This window comes from Schistocerca gregaria, chromosome 2 (assembly GCF_023897955.1).
Source record: "Schistocerca gregaria isolate iqSchGreg1 chromosome 2, iqSchGreg1.2, whole genome shotgun sequence".
Lineage (NCBI taxonomy): Eukaryota > Metazoa > Arthropoda > Insecta > Orthoptera > Acrididae > Schistocerca > Schistocerca gregaria.
In genome coordinates this window covers 252,171,228-252,193,665 of record NC_064921.1, presented here as the reverse complement: position 1 = coordinate 252,193,665, position 22,438 = coordinate 252,171,228, and the positions used below count along the sequence as shown (strand labels likewise).

The 22,438-nt window shown below is 43.6% G+C and overlaps 1 protein-coding gene across 1 annotated transcript in view; it reads left to right on the top strand.

The window, feature by feature from the left end:
* LOC126336801 (uncharacterized) overlaps nucleotides 1-22,438 on the top strand; it is a 156,433-nt gene that overhangs the window by 82,808 nt on the left and 51,187 nt on the right. Inside the window, exons 4-5 of the mRNA XM_050000836.1 lie at nucleotides 5,363-5,529; nucleotides 10,958-11,112. Of these exons, the coding sequence (XP_049856793.1) occupies nucleotides 5,363-5,529; nucleotides 10,958-11,112 (322 nt within the window). The remainder of the gene's footprint in view (nucleotides 1-5,362; nucleotides 5,530-10,957; nucleotides 11,113-22,438) is intronic.

Here is a 22,438-nt window from a genome sequence, read left to right as displayed (position 1 = left end):
AGTCCCCTAGAACTTGGAACTACTTAAACCTAACTAACCTAAGGACAACACACAACATCCAGTCATTACCTCATCTTCGGGTAGTCATGGGTATCACAGAGATGAAGTTCGCGGTAGACTCCAAGCAGGCGGTGGCCGGTAACACATAGTCGTATTCCCTGGGCATCCTGCAAGTAATAGAGCTGACCTTCCATCGACATCAGTGATGCAAATGGAGCGGCCAGACTCTGAGAGTGAGTAAAGGGGTGGCGATGGTTTTACAGCAATCAATGATGTGGTGCACCTCAGTTGTGGTGACCGAATGTGCTGCCATTTTCCGAGCGTGCCAACGTTCTTACCTAGCCTAACGTTTATTTTCAGAGCTTCAGGGCGTTTCTTACGCTAAGTTTGCGCCTTGAAAGGCGTCGTCCCTAGCTTTCGTTACTACACGCAGATCCTGTTGACAGAATAAAGCTGTGTCTGCTCTGCCTTGTTGTCAAGGTGCTGAGTCAGTGGTTCCAGGCTATCTTTGTCCCATAGCCAGCAATGAGCTCCCTGTCAGTTTGCAGTTCAGTTCTTTCGAATTTTGACACTGATTACGCTCTCTTTGCGTACTCGACAGGTGTGCACCACTTAGCGTCGTCCGAGTCGGTTTCAACAAAATTTTATTCCTCCATTACTATTCTGTTGTGCAAAAATATGTTGGCTTATATTTTTCGCTGGCTTCTCGTGACATCTGAGGAGGAAATTTGAAAGCGGAACACAATTACCGATTGGAATCGTATAACTTGAAGAAAGGATAGTGTTTCCACTTCGCTTATTAGTAACTTTGGAAATTTACATAATTAACTGTTTCGCTGTACAGTAGCTGCTACATCTAAAATAGTTACTGACGGCTGCAGTGACATGTATGGAACAAAATGCTGATAGAATATGATGAACGAAATGAGAAATATTCATACAATCTTTCACACAGACTATTTGATAGAATGTTGTGTTTAGCTTATTATATGGGAGATAGCGTGATAGCCGAGAAAGGCTTTCCATTTATTCGATTATTACATCACAAATCTCTAAAAGAAGACTGATGTATCAGCCATGTAATTACAATTACTATGAAATGTGATCAACGACAATGCTCAGAGCATTTGTATATTCATAAATTTAATCAGGTTAATAGATACAGATTCACACTTGCCACTATCTCCCTGTGCTTCGCAACTGCTTCATTAGTGTAAACAAGCTCCAGTCGCTCTGTAGAACTTCATTTACTCCACTACCGTTTCAGCCTTTCTTTTAAGCCAGTTTCAAACGTTTGAAACGGCTTATTAAAAAGGCCTCAACCATTCGTGGAGTAAATAATGTTCTACAGAGCGACTGGAGCTCGTTTACCTTAATTAAATATTCACAATTGTTTAGTGTGGAAGAAATTTACACTGTTCCTTTTTAATAAAAATAAATGCAGAATTATATTCATACGCTCTTTCCCCGCAAGATGGAAGTACGTAATGAAATCATCATCGTTCTCGAGTCCACAATTCGACCTTTGACTGCTTTGGCAATTTTCCAGTCAGATTTCTTTCCTTCGGCGTTTGTGCTGCTGATCTCTTGGATACCACAAGCATCTATGATATTTATTTCATCACCTTTACATTCATTTCAGACTACCCTATCGATCATGCATCTGATGTCAACAACAATAGTTGTTCGTGCTGAAAACGGAAGAAGAATGATGTGTGCAGCTAGAGACGAAGTGGTGAGGATGCGAATGTGCTTCAGTGGTTCTGTGAAAGACCCTTGCCGGCCGGGCTGACCGAGTCGTTCTCGGCGCTTCAGTCTGGAACCACACGACCGCTATGGTCGGTGGCTCGAACCCTGCCTCGGGCATGGATGTGTGTGATGTCGTTCTACGGGACTGATGACCTCAGATGTTAAGTCCTATAGTGCTCATAGCCATTTGAACCATTTGAAAGACGCTTAACCAGCGTAACGCTCGATGGGCACGAGCAGTTTATCATCAAGAGCTAGCAGCTCAGTTGCTCGCGCGTTTCAGCAGTGTATGCGGAACAGTGGAGCCGCGCACATTGCGGCGGTGACGTTGCGAACTCGCTTCCTAGACCTGTGCTCGCCAACCACTGCTGCATCGCAGCGGTCTCGCAGATCGCCGTGGAACAGCAGTCGTTGTCGGTGAAAGGGGCAGTGCACACGCGTTCGTATCCCCGCCAACAGCTGCCGCCTGCCTGTCTTGGGGGCAGCCTGTTTGAACCTGAGATCACACAGCCGTACTGAACAGACAGTCTACAAAACCATCGAGAACATTGAGTTTGCTACAACATCTGGAGACAAGAAGAATCGTATACCAGTCAGGTCTGTCGCTGCTCAACCCTTGCTGGACGGACCTTCTGTTTTCTGTGGATGCCGACTTAATTTTAGTTTAGATATTAATGATTCGTTTGATCATGGTCACGGATGGTTTACAGTGGCCATTGTCCGTGGAGGCACAGGAGTACCTAATGTTGGTGGACTCGAAAGTTTCGTTGACAGAGACATTATTTCCTTTCGCACCTATCATATGGCAGAACTTGCTAATAAAGGCTTTGGAAAATCTGCTTATATTTCGCCTTCTGCTTTGTCTTTGTATACTCGTAATAGGAGAAAACTATCTCTATATGTGTCTGTATTCATTTGAGTAAAAGGTAAAGGAGTATGTGAATATGTAAAGTTTGTTGGAGACTGTACTGTATATATAGAGGGCAGGTCAGATAGTATAAATTGTGGAAATGGGCTGTCAGTTACTCTCGAACATACAACTTTGTTATTTGATCAAATATTACAAGAGCCCCAATTATTTTTTTAACACACAGTTTTAATCTTTGGGACTTATTCACCGGCTGAAAAGCACTTCAATTTAAAAACGGCTAAAGGCCAATAACTTAAAACGCAAGCTTAATCAGAAATTTCAAAGGCAAGCCTTACCTTAAACAGTTCTTTAGTTAGACTGAAGTAAGCAAGTTAAATTCAAATCGGCTGAAGGCCCAAGACTTAAAATTCAACAACATCAAAATTTTTAAAATACCCAACGCCTTACGTGACACAATTCTTTAAACTAGGCTTAAGTGCAAACAACTCTAATTTTTTTTAAAATCTGCTAGAAGCCAAACAAGTACAAACAACAAGAACAAATTTTTAAAAAATAGGGAAGTACACACAATTGGGCTCAGATGTTCGAGGCCCGGCCTGGAATTAAAAAACTAACGCTCGCTTAGCTAAGACAGGCAATGTGCCCAACCATTCTCAATCCGACGGCAACCCAAACGGCAGACAGTCAACGGACCAATGATCAAGATCAGTTCCGCTCCACACTTGCCCAAAAACTCAAACGATGCTAACAGCAGGGACTGTGGAACAACAGCAAGAACGTATCACAGACAACCTATAAGCGGTGGACGACCCAAATACACGTCGTCTAATCAGACGACCGACCAAACGGCCAAGCAAGGTCGTTGCCACTCGCTACTCCACGCCAGCCGACCAATTCAGAGACAGTACGCCGACAACATTTAAATTAGCTTGTCAGTCACAATCACATAAACTACACACAGTTTCACGAACACTTGCGCGAGTAGACGATGCTAACGGCAATAACGAGGACGAATCACGAGTCGACACACACAGCCATAAGCGATCGCCGGCCAAATACACGTCGTCCGACAAGACGACCGACCGACCATCAAACAAGGTCATCTCCACTCAAAACATGTGTATCGGCAATCATCGGCGAGTGATGGCTATCCGCGCCTCCCTGGCGCTGTATGCCCCACTGGTGCTACGACGCGACTGCGCCAACCTACCAACTGCTACATATCAGCACGGAGGCAGCACTAAAATAACTGGGCAGTCGACATCACAGGCTACACACAATTTCACAAACACTTGGACGAAGAACGTGACCAGTGGTAAAAGCAGTGACTGCGCAATCACAAGGACGAACCACGCGTTAAGACACACACCGCACAAACCCATAAGCGATCGGTGAGCACATACACATCGTCCGGCAAGAGGACCTACCGAAAACCAACAAAGACCGTCCCCATTCAATCCATGTGTGCCGGCAACGGTCGGGCGAGTCATGGCTATCCGAACCTCACTGCCGCTCCAAACCGACCGAACTTCTGCCGCTGCCCGACTGCCAGGTCCGAACTCCACAGCTGGCACGTTCCAACTGACTTCATTGCCCGGTACTGACTGCACTGCTGTCGCGTTCCAACTAGTTGGACGACACACGACGACCAGGAAGTAATAGTAGTCCAGCAAAGATAATACGGCAGCGCCTATATCGGTAAGCGCTGCTGCTGCCGCTCATGGGCAGGCAAGACAGCAACTCACACCAGTAACTGAAAATTAACATAACGAGGCCGCAGTACGGATATAACAGGGTGTTAAATAAGAGATGGCCCGAACACGATCAACGCACGGCTCATTAGGGTCTTCATATTTAAAACTATCTCTGGAACGGCACTAATTGTCAAGGACACAGCACCATTTAACAGCGCTAACAGTAAAGTTCGATACGCGGCGGGGTCAGGGATTTTTCTTGCCTTGAGATGACTGGTTGTTGTCTTCATCATCATCATCATTCATAGCCATTACGGTCGGAGTAAGGCAATGGCAAACCATCTCTGCTAGGACCTTGCCTAGTACGTCGGTGCGGGTCTCCTGCATCGTTCACTACGCTCCTCGGAGTATGGGACCTCATCATGATATCTTAAATCTCTAAATAGTGACGCGAATGCTCTTTTCAGTATCCGTGAACTAACCAGTGGCTGAGTGCAAAACCTGACGTTGCGTTTCTTTATGTATTCATAAAGCAAATAAGCAAACTCTGCCTGATTTCTTCTGCCTACGTTCATACTGGCTGGCTTATAATGTAATACAGCCTCGTGATGGTGTCCTTAGGTTAGTTAGGTTTAAGTAGTTCTAAGTTCTAGGGGACTGATGACCATAGGGCTCAGAGCTATTTGAACCATAATGTAATACAGCCACGTCTTTATCGCTGCGATGTCGCCGTGTGTGCACTGAAAAGATTTCTGACGGGTCGACCTCACAGCGAGCACGTGCGACTGCTACTCGCTCGTGTGCATAGAGCTGAACACGAGCGATCTCCAAGTGAATGCTGTTCGCTCGCGCTCCCCTACCGTTTGCGCCTGACGGAGTTCTTATTTGCTGGTGTTCGCCCAAGTGTAGAGTATACTTGAGTTTACGCGTGCGTTCTGTGCGGGATGAAGCGGCTGCTCCGCTTCTTCGTATGCTCCTGTCAAAATGTCAGTCCTGCAGGGTGCAGACATTGGCTGCTTCCATCGCACGTTGCGCCGTGTGTCCGCAGGGTGACGAATGGGTGCATGCCGCTGCCGGCGCCCGGGCTGCGTGTGTTGGACAGCGAGGGCGGCGGTCCCGAGTTCGTGCGCGTCTCGTGCCCTGGCGAGCGCTGGCACGACCTGCACGCCTTCGTGCCCCTCACCAGGCCCGCCTACAACTGCTCCGCTGCTGACGGTCAGTACCGCACTGCAGCTTCCACTACCAGACCTCTTTTTTTTCGCAGTGGAAGAAATAGATGTATGCTTATTTTAATAAATGCCGTAGTCCGAGTGAGAATATAGGAAAAAACTCTTCAGTACCTCCGGGGGAGGGCGACTGCACAAAAACTAAAAGATATACCGAAAACAGATACTCATCAGTGGATAAAGTACCTCTCCAAAGTTTTTATTTGTCATTACAGGTGCCCTGTATCGACACGCGTGTGCAGCTCATTGACATCAGTGAAGGCGCAACAGCAGCCTGCTTTGCAAATCAGTTCGTTGGGTTGCCTACTCTACAGGCGCGAACTAATTCGATGCGAGAGTAAGGAGCGGATGATTTGTGTACATCTTGTAACACGCCAGCACCCCAGTGATAACTCGCCACTTCTTAAGTAATATAACCCAGTACGTTGCCCTCGACGGCGGCTGCTCATCAGAGACAAAGGTGTCATCAGGAATGCCCCAGGGAAGCGTGATAGAACCGCTGTATACGTAGATTATCCGGCGGATAGGGTGGGCAGCAATCTGCCGTTGTTTGCTGAGGATGCTGTGGTGTGGGGGAAGGTGGCGAAGTTTAGAGACTGTAGGTCGATACAAGATAACTTAGAAATTATTTCTGCTTGCTGTGATGAATAACAGCAAGCTCTAAATGTAGAAAAACGTATGTTAATGTGGATCAGTAGGAAAAACAAATCCGTAATGTTCTGATACAGCATTAGTAGTGTCCTGTTCGACATATCACGTCATTTAAATATGTGGGCGCAACGTTCCAAAGCGATATGAAATGGAAAGAGCATGTGAGGGTTGTGGTAAGGAAGGTGAACGGTCGACTTCAGTTTATTGGGAGAATTCTGGGAAAGTCTGGTTCATCTGCAGAGGTGTAAGCATACAGGACGCTAGTCCGAGCTGCTCTTGAGTATTGCTCCAGTAGTGGGGATCCGTGGCAACTCAGAGGCGGGCTGCTATAAAGAAAATTTGTAGCGCCGGTATTTGGAGCTGAGTGCAGAACTATTCTACTGCCGCCAACATACATTTCTCGTAACATACATTTCACGTAAGGACCACGAAGATAAGATACGAGACGTTAGGGTTCATACTTCGGCGAACAGACAATTGTTTTCTCTTGCTCCATTTGCTTATGGGAAAGGAAAGGGAAGGATTAGTATAGGTACATGGTACCCTCCACCCCTAGCTGTATAGGTATATTATGAACTGAAATTTGGAGACATGGCCTGTGGACATGTATGTTTATCTACATGTCTTCTAATCTTCACGCAGTCGTCTTATAAAATCCCAGAGGTGTTTACAAATAACCTTGTGTTTGACCCACTAGTATTTTGACTTGGAACTTATATGTCTCAGTGGTAAGGACGTGAATGATCATCCTGTATTTTTGTGTATGATATATATTTCCAGAAAAGCACTTGGATCAGATTGATTATTCCAAATCTTGACAAGCTCTCTATCATTACGCGGCTAAGGAGGGGAAGAAATCCAGTGTGCACTCCGTGTGCATTCCGGGAGGAGTCATTCCTGATGTGGAAAGGGTCCTTCCGGATGCCATGAAGAGCACAGGGTGCAGCCAGCTGCAGGTGGTGGCACATGTCGGCACTAATGATGTGTGTCGCTTTGGATCTGAGGAAATTCTCTCTGGATTCCAGCGGCTATCTGATTTGGTGAAGGCTGCCGGTCTTGCTTACGAGATGAAGGCAGAGCTCACCATCTGCAGCATCGTTGACAGAACCGACTGCGGACCTTTGGTGCAGAGCCGGGTGGAGGGTCTGAATCAGAGGCTCAGACGGTTTTGCGACCGTGTTGGCTGCAGATTCCTTGACTTGCGCCATAGGGTGGTGGGGTTTCGAGTTCACTATACTCAGCTGGCGGCTACACGGGTAGCGGAGGCTGTGTGGCGTGGACTGGGCGGTTTTTTAGGTTAGAACGCCTCGGGAAAGTACGGCATGGGCTGCAATCTCAAAGGGTGCATGGATAATACAGGACGTGCTTGGATCAAGGAAGTCGGAATTCTAGTTGTAAATTGTTGTAGTTGTGCTGGGAAAGTCCCTGAGCTTCAAGCGCTAAGAGGAAGCACAGAAGCTGAAATCGTTATAGGTGCAGAAAGCTGGCTAAAGCCTGAAATAAGTACTGCAGAAATTTTTACGAAGTCTCAGACAGTGTTAAGGAAAGATAGATTAGGCGGAACTGGTGGTGGAGTGTTTGTGTCCGTCAGTAGTGGTTTATCTTGTAGTGAAGTAGAAGTAGATACTCCGTGCCAATTGGTATGGGTGGAGGATATACTTAAAAGCTTGGCTTCTTCTACCGACCCCCAGACTCCGATGATATAGTTGCGGAACAGTTCAGAGAAAATTTGAGTCTCGTAGCAAATAAATACCCCACTCATACGGTTGTAGTTGGTGGGGACTTCAACCTTCCCTCGATATGTAGGCAAAAATACTTGTTCATAACTGGTGGTAGGCAGAAAACATCTTCCGAGATTGTCCTAAATGCTTTCTCCGAAAATTATTTCAAGCAGTTAGTCCACGAACCCACGCGAATTGTAAATGGTTGTGAAAACATACTTCACCTCTTAGCCAGAAACAATCCAGAGCTGATAGAGAGCATCATGACTGATACAGGGATTAGTGATCACAAGGTCGTTGTAGCTAGGCTCAATACCGTTTCTTCCAAATCCACCAGAAACAAACGCAAAATAATTTTATTTAAAAAAGCGGATAAAGTGTCACTAGAAGCCTTCCTAAGAGACAATCTCCATTCCTTCCGAACTGACTATGCAAATGTAGACGAGATGTGGCTCAAATTCAAAGACATAGTAGCAACAGTAATTGAGAGATTCATACCTCATAAATTGGTAAGAGATGGAACGGATCCCTCGTGGTACACAAAACAGGTCCGAACGCTGTTGCAGAAGCAACGGAAAAAGCATGCGAAGTTCAGAAGAACGCGAAATCCCAAAGATTGACTAAAATTTACAGACGCGCGAAATTTGGCACGGACTTCAATGCGAGATGCCTTTAATATGTTCCACAACGAAACATTGTCTCGAAATTTGGTATAAAATCGGAAGAAATTCTGGTCGTATGTAAAGTACACAAGCGGCAAGACGCAGTCAATACCTTCGCTGCGCAGTGCCGATGGTACTGTTACCGACGACTGTGCCGCTAAAGCGGAGTTATTGAACGCAGTTTTCCGAAATTCCTTCACCAAGAAACACGAATGGAATATTCCAGAATTTAAAACACGAACAGCTGCTAGCATGAGTTTCTTAGAAGTCGATACCTTAGGGGTTGCGAAGCAACTCAAACCGCTTGATACGGGCAAGTCTTCAGGTCCAGATTGTATACCGATTAGGTTCCTTTCAGATTACGCTGATACAATAGCTCCCTACTTAGCACTCATATACAACCGCTTGCTCGCCGATAGATCTGTACCTACAGATTGGAAAATTGAGCAGGTCGCACCAATGTTTAAGAAGGGTAGTAGGAGTAATTCATCTAACTACAGACCTATATCATTGACGTCGGTTTGCAGTAGGGTTATGGAGCATATACTGTATTCAAACATTATGAATCACCTCGAAGGAAACGATCTATTGATACGTAATCAGCATGGTTTCAGAAAACATCGCTCTTGTGCAACGCAGCTAGCTCTTTATTCGCATGAAGTAATGGCCGCTATCGACAGGGGATCTCAAGTTGTTTCCGTATTTCTAGATTTCCGGAAAGCTTTTGACACCGTTCCTCACAAGCGACTTCTAATCAAGCTGCGGGCCTGTGGGGTATCGTCTCAGTTGTGCGACTGGATTCGTGATTTCCTGTCAGCAAGGTCGCAGTTCGTAGTAATAGACGACAAATCGTCGAGTAAAACTGAAGTGATATCAGGTGTTCCCCAGAGAAGCGTCCTGGGACTTCTGCTGTTCCTGATCTATATAAATGACCTGGGTGAAGATCTGAGCTGTTCTCTTAGGTTGTTCGCAGATGATGCTGTAATTTACCGTCTAGTAAGGTCATCCGAAGACCAATATCAGTTGCAAAGCAATTTGTAAAAGATTGCTGTATGGTGTGGCAGGTGGCAGTTGACGCTAAATAACGAAAAGTGTGAGATGATCCACATGAGTTCCAAAAGAAATCCGTTGGAATTCGATTACTCGATAAATAGTACAATTCTCAAGGCTGTCAATTCAACTAAGTACCTGGGTGTTAAAAGTACGAACAACTTCAGTTGGAAAGACCGCATAGATAATATTGTGGGGAAGGCGAGCCAAAGGTTGCGTTTCATTGGCAGGACACTTAGAAGATGCAACAAGTCCACTAAAGAGACAGCTTACACTACACTCGTTCGTCCTCTGTTAGAATATTGCTGCGCGGTGTGGGATCCTTACCAGGTGGGATTGATGGAGGACATCGAAAGGGTGCAAAAAAGGGCAGCTCGTTTTGTATTATCACGTTATAGGGGAGAGAGTGTGGCAGATATGGTAGCGAATTGGGATGGAAGTCTTTACAGCAAAGACTTTTTTCGTCACGGCGAGAACTTTTTACGAAATTTCAGTCACCAACTTTCTCTTCCGAATGCGAAAATATTTCGTTGAGCCCAACCTACATAGGTAGGAATGATCATCAAAATAAAATCCGAGAAATCAGAGCTCGAACAGAAAGGTTTAGGTGTTCGTTTTTCCCGCGCGCTGTTAGGGAGTGGAATGGTAGAGAGATAGTATGATTGTGGTTCGATGAACCTTCTGCCAAGCACTTAAATGTGATATGCAGAGTAGTCATGTAGATGTAGATGTAAATTCAAGTGTCGCATGTCACAGTCACATACGTGCTCCTACTGTGATACCGTGTGAAACAGTTATTCCAGAAGGCAATCTGACACATAGTACTTAAGGTCCTTGTTTTGCCGCCTCCTTCTTCTTCTTTCAACATCGGTAGCTAGATGTCTCCCAAAGTTCACCAAACACTGTACACAGCGCTTCAGCTATAGCATCTCTTTTTCTTTTGACAATTACGTCTTTCTTTCTCAATGCAATCATGTAATCTTCAAGTGGCGAACAGCGGATTAATAATAGAAATGGAAGACAGCACAACGTACATGTACAATCCAGGTGCAGTTTGTAGTTTTAAGAGTTCTGCAAACAATTAGCAGCCATCCTTTCGCCAGCGAGACGTTGATACGTAGCAATAAGCAGCAGCAGATTTCCACTGGACCCCCTTAACTGGTTCGGAATTCCAAGTAATGTAAAGCCTACGATCTTCTCCAGTACTACCGAAACTGCTGATGATCAACTCGGCCCCCAGGCGGAGCAGGCGGTGACAACCCAGACAACGTTCAATGAAACAGAATCGCTGCGAGGCTGCACGTTCTTGTGTCTATCCCAGCTCTGTCTGTAGGCTCCTGCGGCGGGGAAACGGCGGCGAACGACTCTGTGAACGTGCTGATGCTGGGTCTGGACGCCGTCTCGAGACTCAACTTCCACCGCCAGATGCCTCTGACTGCCGACATGCTGCGGGAACTCGACGCCGTCGAGATGCTGGGCTATAACAAGGTAAGCCGAGCCAACTGACCTGCCCTGTACCCTAGCTACACGATCTTCCAACGGTACTGCGATATCGCAGCGCTAAAATACCACACTGCTAGCTTTGACTCTCCTCGCGTCTCTGTGTTTCGTCGCATTCTTGTAAGCATATTCTACTCCGAACACGACGCCATGCTCTCCCGCCACCTTTCCGCATCCGCTTACCTTTCCCCACTAGGATCCTTTACTACCAAATCAAATTCTCACCTCTTCTCAATCAAATGAACACCTGCGAATAACCTACACCATCTGCAAACACGACTCCGAAAATCCTGTAGTCTCTCTTCTCCTTTCCAATCCCAGTGTGCTGCCACGCCTCTACCAACACATCACACCAACCCTTCATCTGCACACCCTCCATATCCTCTCCAAGGAAATTTCAGTTGTCTTCCTCTCCCGGACCATGAATTCGGCCTATCAATTGTAAACCTATCCTCCCCTATCCATCTCTCCCCTCCTCCCCAGAATTACCTCTTCCTCCTCCTCCTCTTCTTCCCCTACACCTCATCCATTTCCCCTTGTCCGCCGCCGCTCCTACCCTCTTTTACTCTACAACCTGTGGCACCTTATACCAGTTGCCCCTCTCTACTTGTCCCCCATAGCCATTCCTGTCTTTGTCGCCACATATTGCCAGTTCACCATCCTCACCACTACCACTGCCTTATCTCCCTCCATACCCATCCGTCTCCTCGTCTACAATCAACCGTCCCAGCGCAGGTCCTTTTTCTAGCTATAGTGGAAGGGCATGGTGCTCCATTTTTAATGTTCAACGTCTCTTCTGTGGTGTTCAATGTTTTATCCAGTGATTTTTCAATTGTTTTCGTGTTCAAGACTTTCTAAAGTATTTTTAACTGTGCTGTCTGTCCACATTTTTATCATTGTTCTTAAAATGATTGTTCAAGACAGCATTTTATTATTTATATTAACGTTTCAGTCCCTACCCACTTGAGTGCACCGCACAGAACGTTGATACAACGATGCGAAACTGCCATAAATGTCCTTTTCTCGTGTGTTCACACTCGCGCGCCGCATTTACACCTTCGCTCTTGGCAAACCATCAGCGGCCTATTGAGCAGTTTGTCGTTCTGTCGTATGTTCGTATTCAGCACCGAGGTTCGTCACCCGTGATGGTCGCTTCCACAAAATAATTGTCCACGTTTTCTATTTCAATCAAGTCGCGGTTGACGTCCATGCGTCGTCAGTTTTTGTTCGGGAGTCAAAGTGTACGGGACAAACTTTGCCGTCGCTTTACCTTTCTTAAAAACATTCTGCAGATACTCTTAAAACACTTGATTTAGAGATGTTTGGTGCTTCATCTCGATTTGTGACAACAACTTTGACAGAATACTGTCGCACGGCCACTACTTGACGCTGCCTGGTCACAACTGACGGCACTAAAGCAATACTGTCGTTTACAGTTGTTAGTTCAAGCTGGCGCTGTTGTTCTGCGTTGATATCGCTTGTACGCGAAGAGTAAAATGAGTGGTGGATCTGCCCGCCAATTCGTGCGCAAAACGTTACGCTTATTTACACCACCCGCAAGTCTCTGCATCAAACTTTAATCCTCTTCAGGACATTCTGCTCCTCGCTACAGCTTTGCATCCTCCCTGTATTCACCATCAGCGTCATCCGCGAACAGCTTCACTGATCTTCCGACGTTATCCACCGGATCTCGTATATACTGATCACAACCGGACCTACAGTACTCTCTCGGGATGCTCCGAATATTTACTCTACTAATAACGAAATACTGAATGCCATTTTATTAGGAAGTCTTGAATCAGTTCACGCAGATGGTCTGATATTTTATTAACTCATATTTAGTTCATTAAGCGACATTGCGGAACTGTGCTCAATGTTTCCTGGAAGTCAAGGAATATCTGAATGCTATTAGCATAAAAGACTTTCCTTAAGTCTGCAGGAGACTGACGCCAGCGATGTAGTCCTAAAACTGCGAATACCTGTATGACGAACTCTCCTTGAAAACAGCAATTACCGGCGCCTTTTGCCGAGGAGAAAACGTCGCTCAAAGAAGAGCGAGATCTGTCTCATAAGATGAATAGAATCAGACACTTATATCATCACGTCCAACGACAAGGTTCAAAAAGGGCTCTGAGCACAATGGGACTTAAATACTGAGGTCATCAGTCCCCTAGAACGCAGAACTACTTAAACCTAACTAACCTAAGGACATCACACATATCCATGCCCGAGGCAGGATTCGAACCTGCGACCGTAGCGGTCACGCGGTTCCAGACTGTAGTGCCTAGAACCGCTCGGCCACATTGGCCGGCGAACGAAAAGGCAACTTGAGGAATCAGTTAACAAAAAATAAAATAATAAAATGTAAAGTTCGTGAGGTTTATTTTAAATTCGTCTCCACAGGACTTTTTTGCGAACGACATTGTCAAGGAGGGCGGAGCAATGGACAAATGTTCGGGGCTCTCTCTTGCGCTTGTGGTGGGAAACTGCTCCCCAAACGGCGGAAGAAAAACAGCAACGATAAACGACATGAGGATGTCGGAGGTAACTGAAATCACTGGACTAAAGGCACAGAACGTGTATCCAGAGCACATGTGGCCTGAAACTGAAAAAGTATCATGATGATCTCTCCGTTGGCAAAAGATTCCAAATTCGAACCCATTCGGATCTCCGAGAGGGAGCTTTCAAGGGGGAGATGACCATGAGAAAAAAATGGAATAACCAACGGAAAGGATAACATTCTAGAAATCGCAGCTTGGAATGTTAGAAGTTGAAAATTGTAGGAAAACTAGATAATCGGGAAAGAGAAATGCAGGTGCTCGATCTAGATATAGTGGGGACCACTGAAATGAAATGGAAAGAAGACAAGGATTTGCCGGTCGCGGTGTTCTAGTGGTTCTAGGCGCGCAGTCCGGAACCGCGCGACTGCTACGGTCGCAGGTTCTAATCCTGCCTCGGGCATGGATGTGTGTGATGGCCTTAGGTTAGTTAGGTTTAAGTAGTTCTAAGTTCTAGGGGACTGGTAGTGCTCACAGCCATTTGAACCATTTGAACAAGGATTTCTGGTCAGATGAATTTAGGGTAATATCAACAGCCGCAGAAAATGGCACAACGGGTGTAGGAACCGTTATGAACAGGGACGTAGGCACAGTGTGAGCTACTGCGAACAAAATCGACAGCAGACCAATACCGACCACAGGTATACATGTCGACGTCGCAAGCAGTAGATGAAGACATAACAGTAGATGAAGACATAAAGTACATCAGGATACTCAAGGGGGTAATTCAGTACGTAAGAGGAAATGAAAATCTAATATTTATGGGCGATTGGAATGTGGTTGTAGGGGAAAGAGTAGAATAAACAGATACTGGAGAATACGGACTAGGCAGTAGGAATGAGAGAAGCGACAAACTGACGTCTGCAGTAAATCTCGGACTGTGATAATGAATACTCTGTTTCATGATCACAAGTGTTCTGGCGTAACCACAAGATGAAGAACGGAAGACCAGAGAAGGCGGTGAGTAAACGTCAGCCAATAGCCTGCTGACATGGACCGCGCCGCTCCAGGGGCGCCCTCTGCAAGAAATGAATATAAGTGTCGCTCCTGCCAGCTCAGTATGTGGACAGTAGTGCTTAGTAGTGATCCGTATCAAGTGCTTACTTGGACTTGACTATAGCGAAGAATCTTACTGTTTGCATGTCACTTGGTACACCGATGTAAGTTAAGTGTTGTTAATCTGCTTTATAGATATAAAACTACTAACGTTATTTGATTGAATTGTTGTATATCATTCCGAGGACGCAGCATCCGTTTGGCACCCTGTTAGCGACGAGTGGGCAAGATCCAGCAAGTGTGGGAGATAAACTTCGAAAAGACTCGAAGGCACGGAAAGCCTCCAGTTGGTTTACGTATTGTGAGGCAGAGATTCCGAAATCAGATATTCGACTGTACCCAGGACCAGATACAGACTCGGATCATAATTCGGTAGTAATGAAGAGTAGGCTGCAGTTCAAGAGAATCGTACGGAAGAATCAATGTGGAAGAAAGTGGGAACCTGAAATACCGGGGAATGATGAGATCCATTTGAAGTTCGCTAAGGATGTGGATACTGTGATACGGAATATTCGTATAATAGTAGGCAGTTGAACAGGAGTATACATCTAAAAAAAATGATGATGATGATGATGATAATGAAGAAGAATAGTCATAGATGTTGGACGGTCAGACACAGGTAGAACGAAGGTGACGCCGAAGAAACCTTATGTAACAAAAGAAACACTTCAATTGATCTGATCGACGAAGGGGGAAGTAAAACAATGTTCATGAAAAGATAGGCACACAGCAATATAAATCAATGACGAATGAAGGAAAGAGGAAGCCAAGACGAAATAGCTGCATGAAAAAATACGAAGAGAAAAAAGTAATAATCCTTAGAAGGACTTGCTCATCATAAAAAGTGAAGACATCCTTCGGTGAAATTCGAAGCAAGGATGGTAACATAAAGAGTGCAATGGAAATTCCTGTGTTAAACGCAGAGGAAAGGGCGGATACTTGCAAAGAGTACACTGAAGATGTCTATGAGGAGGATAACTTGTGTGATGATAAAAAAAGAATGTGGAGCAGATAAGACAGAGGGGATCCAGTATTAAAGTCAAAATTTAAAAGAGCTCTGGAAGACATGAGATCTAATAAGGCAGATGAGATGCATAACATTCCACCAGAATTTCTGAGCTCATTGGGGTAAATGGCAACGAAACAACTATCCAGTTGGTGTGTAGACTCTGCGACTGTCGACATACCTCCATACCTTCGAAAAAATATGATCCACACAATTCCGAGGACGGCAAAGGCAGATATGTGAGAAAACTATCGCGCAATCAGATTAACATTTCATGCATCCAAGCTGCTGACAAGAATAATATGCAGTAGAATGAGAAAGAAAATTGAGGATATCTGTTACATGACAATCAGTTTGGCTTTAGGGAAGGTACAGGCGCCAGAGAGGCAGTTATGACTCTGAAATTTATAAAAGAAGCAAGACTGAAGAAAAATAGACACGTTCATAGGATTCTGAGAAAAATAGGGGTAAGCTGTAGGGAAAGACGAGCAATAAACTATCTGTACAAGAACCAAGAAAGTACCATAAGACTGGAAAACTAAGAACTAAGTGCTCGGATGAAAAAAGTATAAGACAGGGATGCATTCTTTCGCCGCATTGTTCAACGTAAACATCGAAGAAGAAGTGAAGGAAACAGAAGAAAGGTTCAAAAGGAGAATTAAAGTTCATTGTGAAAGGTTATTAATGATAAGATTTACAGATGATATTTCTATCTTTAGTGAAAGTGAAGAAGAATTACAGAATCTGTTGACTGAAATGAACTGTCTCATTAGTACAGAATATGGAATGAGAATAAATCGGAAAAGACGAGAGTAATGAGAAACAGAAGAAAGGCGAAAAGTGAGGAACTTAATACGAAACTTTGTGGCGTCGAAGTAGACGAGGTTAAGGAATTTTGCTACTTTGGAAGCAAAATAACCAGCGACGGATAAACCAAAGAGAACATAAAAAGCAGAGTGGCACAGGTAAAGGGGGCATTCCTGGCCAAGAGAATTCTATTACTATAAATCATAGATCTCAATTTGAAGAAGAAATTTCTGATAATGTACGTTTGGAGAACAGCATTGTATGGCAGTGACTCATCGACAGCTGGAAAACTGGAACAGAAGAGAACCGAAGCGTTTGAGATAGGGTGCTACAGAACAATGTTGAAAATTAGGTGGACGGTTAAGGAACAAGGGGGCTCTCCGCAGAATCGGCGTAAAAAAGAGCCTATGGAAACCACTGACGATAAGAAGGGACAGGGCATACTACACGTGTTAAGACATTAGGGAATAACTTCTATTGTACTATATGGAACCGTAGAGGATAAAAACGGTAGGGTAAGACACAAATTGGAATACATCTAGCAAATAACTGAAGACATAGGATGAAAATGCTACTCTGAAATCAAGACGAAATCACAGCGGCCCGCATCAAGCTAGCAAGAAGACTGATGGATTTGGTTCCGTTGCTCTAGTGACCAATTGCAATATGTTGTAACTCTGATCGTTACCACATCTGTAAACAATTAATGTGTGAACAATGCAAAGTGCTGAGGCACATATGATATGTCCAATTCTCATGCTTCATACTTCACAGTCACAATGTAAGTACCCCAGCTCGAAATACAAAAACTGAATAAAACTAATTTTAAAATATGGGGACATGTTTCTACTGTCACCCATCAAAGTCATTTATCTACAAAAAATTCATTTTTGTACACCCAATGGTTGAAAATCAAGGAATCTGCAGACTACAGCAGCAAAAGATGCTGAAGAACTAACACAGAGTATTAGATAGTAATACTTTACATACCGTACATCTTAAATGCCGTACGTATTGTTGATTTCGAACGTTTTCAAATTGACAAACAGCAGGTCACGCAAGATATGTGACTGATATTCCATCGCGACGTTTACTCTTACACTGAGGAAACAAAAGTCGTGGGACACCTAATATCGTGTCGCACAGCGTAGTGATACAACCCGACGTGGCATGGATTCATCAAGTCCGCTGCAAAACCTTTTCACATGAGACACCTGAGTACAAATGACAGCTTCGCCGATGTTCTGCCCTTTTGTACGTCGTATATACGATACTGTTGCTATTTCTATATTCGCATATCGCGATCCCGTGATTTTCGTCATCTCAGTGTACTGAGTCTACGTATTTACTAACATAAAGAGCCACGTCGATATATGCGTGGCAAATATCTGATTATGAAGCTGTTTTATCTGTTGCATCATTTGGTACTGCCGTCACTGTGGCTTTTGGTATTTGACTAATGCAGTGCGGATACACTGGAAGTGACGTAGCGTTCAATTGTTTACCTTGCCAGGAGTGCCAATTCTTCCACTCTGCTGCGTTTTAACAATACGTCCTCCTTTACTTTTATTTCTTTAGAGACTTGCGCTGCTGTAGTTTTTAGGTTTGTTAACCTTCAAACGTTTATTACACAAAATGCAAAGTTTTTCAGTTAAATGTCTTTGAAGGGTGTAATGGTACATGAATTACGTAACCATTACGGCACCTCACCTGAACCTCTCGATAACAGTAATATTCTACTGTATTTTTGTTAACTACTTAACATATTTCTGAGACAACATTCAGATTTGATTTCACTTTTGATACATCGATATGTTTATATTGCAATGCTATTATTCTTATGTGTATTCTTTCTTTTGTCACTATGATCTTTGACGTACTTGTAACTCTGATTTTTGGGAGCGTAAGCGATAGTTAGTTAGTTGTTAACTTATTAGAGAGTTGGACGTTAAAAAAGGTCAAGTGTTGGACGTCATGTTGGAAAGACGCATAACGTAGTCAGCTTGTAAAATGTGAACTTTAACTGTGACTGTGAGGAAGATGTTTTCAAGTATGTTTTGTATTGAGAAGTGATGTTTTTTGTGTCATGTGATATTGCAATAAAAGCAATTAAAAGGAAGTGTAACTTAAATTCGGAGTGCTGATTACTTTTTTACATCACCATTATGCTAACTTTGAAAGGTTTAATCTCCAAGAATGGTTTGTGAAGCGCATCGACAAAACTTTTGAATATAGCGGAATAAAACCAAGGCCTTTTTGCATCCGAGCTTGGAATCATAACCTCCTAGATTTTCAACGATTGAGCCATGATTTTACGACGAGACCAGCGTGGGAAACACAAAAAGATTAGTGCCTAGTTTTTTGATTATTACATCAAATGACTTCATTAACTGTGCTCTAATGACACCTGGCACATAATATGACTGATGTTGCCCGAAAATGCAGTATGTAGCAGCGTGAGCAACACCACAATCGTTATCAGAAGTTGAGTCCGCCTTGATGCAAAAACACCTTGTTATATGTTTAATTTCTTTATTTTCCCCAAACTAGTTTCGGCGACAAATATCACCATCATCAGTGGGCTTTTTTAATCTAGAACATGCAGAGAATAGCATGGTTACACAAACAGAGTGGCACATTATTACATTTTTACTGATCGTTTTTTGAAATATACTTTTTTATACTACCTTATTTATTGCAAGTTACATGATGTTTTTGAGCATTATTTTTGCTGTTTGCAACATATTTACTCCTTGCTTATGTCACCGTTTTTATTCACGAACATCATGTCATCGTGAATAAAAGCGGTGACATAAGCACGGAGTAAATATGATGCAAACAGCAAAAATAATGCTCAAAAACATCATGTAACTTGCAATAAATAAGGTAGTATAAAAAAGTATATTTCAAAAAACGATCAGTAAAAATGTAATAATGTGCCACTCTGTTTGTGTAACCATGCTATTCTCTGCATGTTCTAGATTAAAAAAGCCCACTGATGATGGTGATATTTGTCGCCGAAACTAGTTTGGGGAAAATAAAGAAATTAAACATGTAACAAGGTGTTTTTGCATCAAGGCGGACTCAACTTCTGATATTGTTGTTTTTCAATGCAAACACGGACCAAATGGAAGAGTTCCAAGATAAAATTATTACCACAATCGTTATTAAAATTTTGACCTTTGTAGTGGTAGGGTTGTTAGAAGGGTCATAGAAAGGACACATTTCCCTATTTTAAAATTACTGTTATTCGCTTGTAGCAGTTCGAACTACAGTACTTGCCATATCAGCATAGCAACCTCTACGAGAAGCAGAACATCTCACTCAAGCACACTCGGATCGCAATGTCCCACGAATGGAGTATTCCACGCCCAGTTTTCTGGAATTAAAACCCTATCGTTGCAGCTATTTAATATGGCTATTACGTGACACGTAAAATGTTTGTAGCAGTTTCTGTAGTCCATCACTATCGTCAGTCACAATTTGTAGCCAGGCGGATATATTTTTCCTTGTCTCTCGTGGATCTCCTGCTGAAGTCCAAGGTCACCACCGTCGGCGTGTTGTATCTGCAACTGCTGGTCCTCGTGCATGCGGGGCAAACGATAAGACTGCCGCGTGGCTCGCTTTCTCTCTGCCAGAGTCAGGCAACTCGCAGAAGCCAACAAGAGGTGAGCGAATGTCGATTCCGACATGAATGAAATATATACATGGGCATCGGGCGAGAAGGATTAACAGCGATCACATGACCTCGATTAAGACGATGACAGAGAGGGCCGAAATATCTGCTTCTACATCCACAACAACGCTCTGCAAACCATTGTGAAATGCATGGCGGAGGGTGCTTTCCGTTGCACTAGTTATAAGGGGGTCTTTCCGTTCCATTCAAACGTGTAGCGCTAGAAGAATGATTACTGAAACGCCTCTGCTCGTATGAGGGCTGTAATCAGACGTAATATGCCCTCGCGACCCCTACCGGGCTATACGTAGGAGCTCTTACTATATACCTACATTCGTTATTTAAAACTTGTTCATGAAATTTTGTAAGCAGGCTTTCTCAGGTCACGTTGTGTCTCCATCAGGCGTCTGCAGTTTAGCTTCATTAGCATCTCCGTAAAATTTTCCCAAGCTTCGGACAAACCTGTGTATTTCTACTAATCTACTTGGGATGTGTTCAGTATTGCTTGTGAGACCTCTTTGGTACGGGTCCCACACCCTTACGCAATGTGCTATGTTGTGTCGCACGAGTGTCATGTACGCACTCTCCTTTGTAGACTGATTGCATTTTCCTGGTACTACACCAATGAACCTACAAGTGACTTTATGTGAATGGTCTATTTCGCATCCCATAAAAGTTACGGATAAACTGACCAATGTAGTTGTTTCCCTACAAACAATTTATCTCAAATTGCATGGACGCTGAGATCAAGACCGTCCTTAATCGAACGCAGCATCGCATCATCTTCGGAGGTCTAAAAATAAGTCGTATGCCTCTTCTTCCTAGTACCCTACCAATGTCGGTAAAAGTAACACCCCCAAAGAAGCAATACTATAGGTCTCCATTGTTCAATGTTTACGCGTTTTCGTTTCTGTGAGAACGGCAAGTTAATAGAGAATGTTTTACACAAGAATGTTCTCGGACGAAATGTCGATCTCATATCTCATTACCCTGTATCTTGGGTAGCTGGTCATTTATGAACTGCTGCAGCCGCTCTCGATTTTAGTGGAAAGACCGTCGTACACAATCAATAGCTAGCGATAAAACATGCGCTAATTCTGTACACAGAACTAGGAATGTGTATTTTCCTCATTGACAAATTTTAATGTCATTCGAAGTCTCCAAACGTTTGGAGTGCAACAATATTCCACTAGTGACCACTCCGAACGTTTTCCTTAACGCTCGTGATCGAACAGGTCAAATAAAACAGTTTCGCACGCATTAATTGGTGTGGATAATGTTTTCAAACTTCTTTTTCTTGAATACTACTCTCCTCCTCTTCCTCTTGAAGAAGAGACTTACAGTAATGAGAAAACTGCATTTATCTTTGTTATAACTAAAAATATTATGAACCTACTATTAGCCCAACTTAATCGTAATGTCGAAATCGGAACAGCTTCTTGACAGATCACTGACGCTAGAAAAATCCGAAAATAAAAGATGCAATAAAAATCATTTTCTGAAAATCGGTTTTTGTTTCCCACGAACTGTGGCCCATGTAAAAGCAGTGCATGTGCTGCGCCATACAACGAAATGAAGCCATAGGTTTATTGTGCTTGTTCTTGTCTGATCACAAACAGGTGCTTTCGTATGAGTTGGTAGGGGAGACCTGGCCCGATTGTTACAATTTACGACTTTTTTCGATTTTGGAGAAGTATTGCTTATAGTTCTGTAATTAGTGTGTTTCGTTGTATGTGCCCTTGTCTATATTTTCCTATAAATTTGGGGGCTTAGCAGCATTTTGTTTTTAAGGAAAAATAGGTTCTGTCGCACTAACTTTTTTGACGTTCTCCCACGATTCCAGTTTGGTTACAATGTTGGTTGTCTCAGACACTGGAATTGTTGTCACAGGTTATTTTTGTCGGAGAAAGGAAGTTGTTTATTAAAAAACGTGTCCTAGGAGCAGAAAAAACAAGCAATGATAGTGATAAAGCACTAATACCTATTTAAGACCAATTTAGACACAAAAGTACAAATATAAGTAAATATTTAAGAAAATGTCCTACATTACCCTAGTCACTTTCGAGCACACTATCACAATTTTTACATGTTTAACAGTTATTTATCGCAGGTGGACATAAATCATGAGCTGACTTCCCACAGTCTGCACACTGGATCCATTTTTCCTTAGCTTTACTGTTAGAAAATGTTTCAAAAGATACTAAATACAAG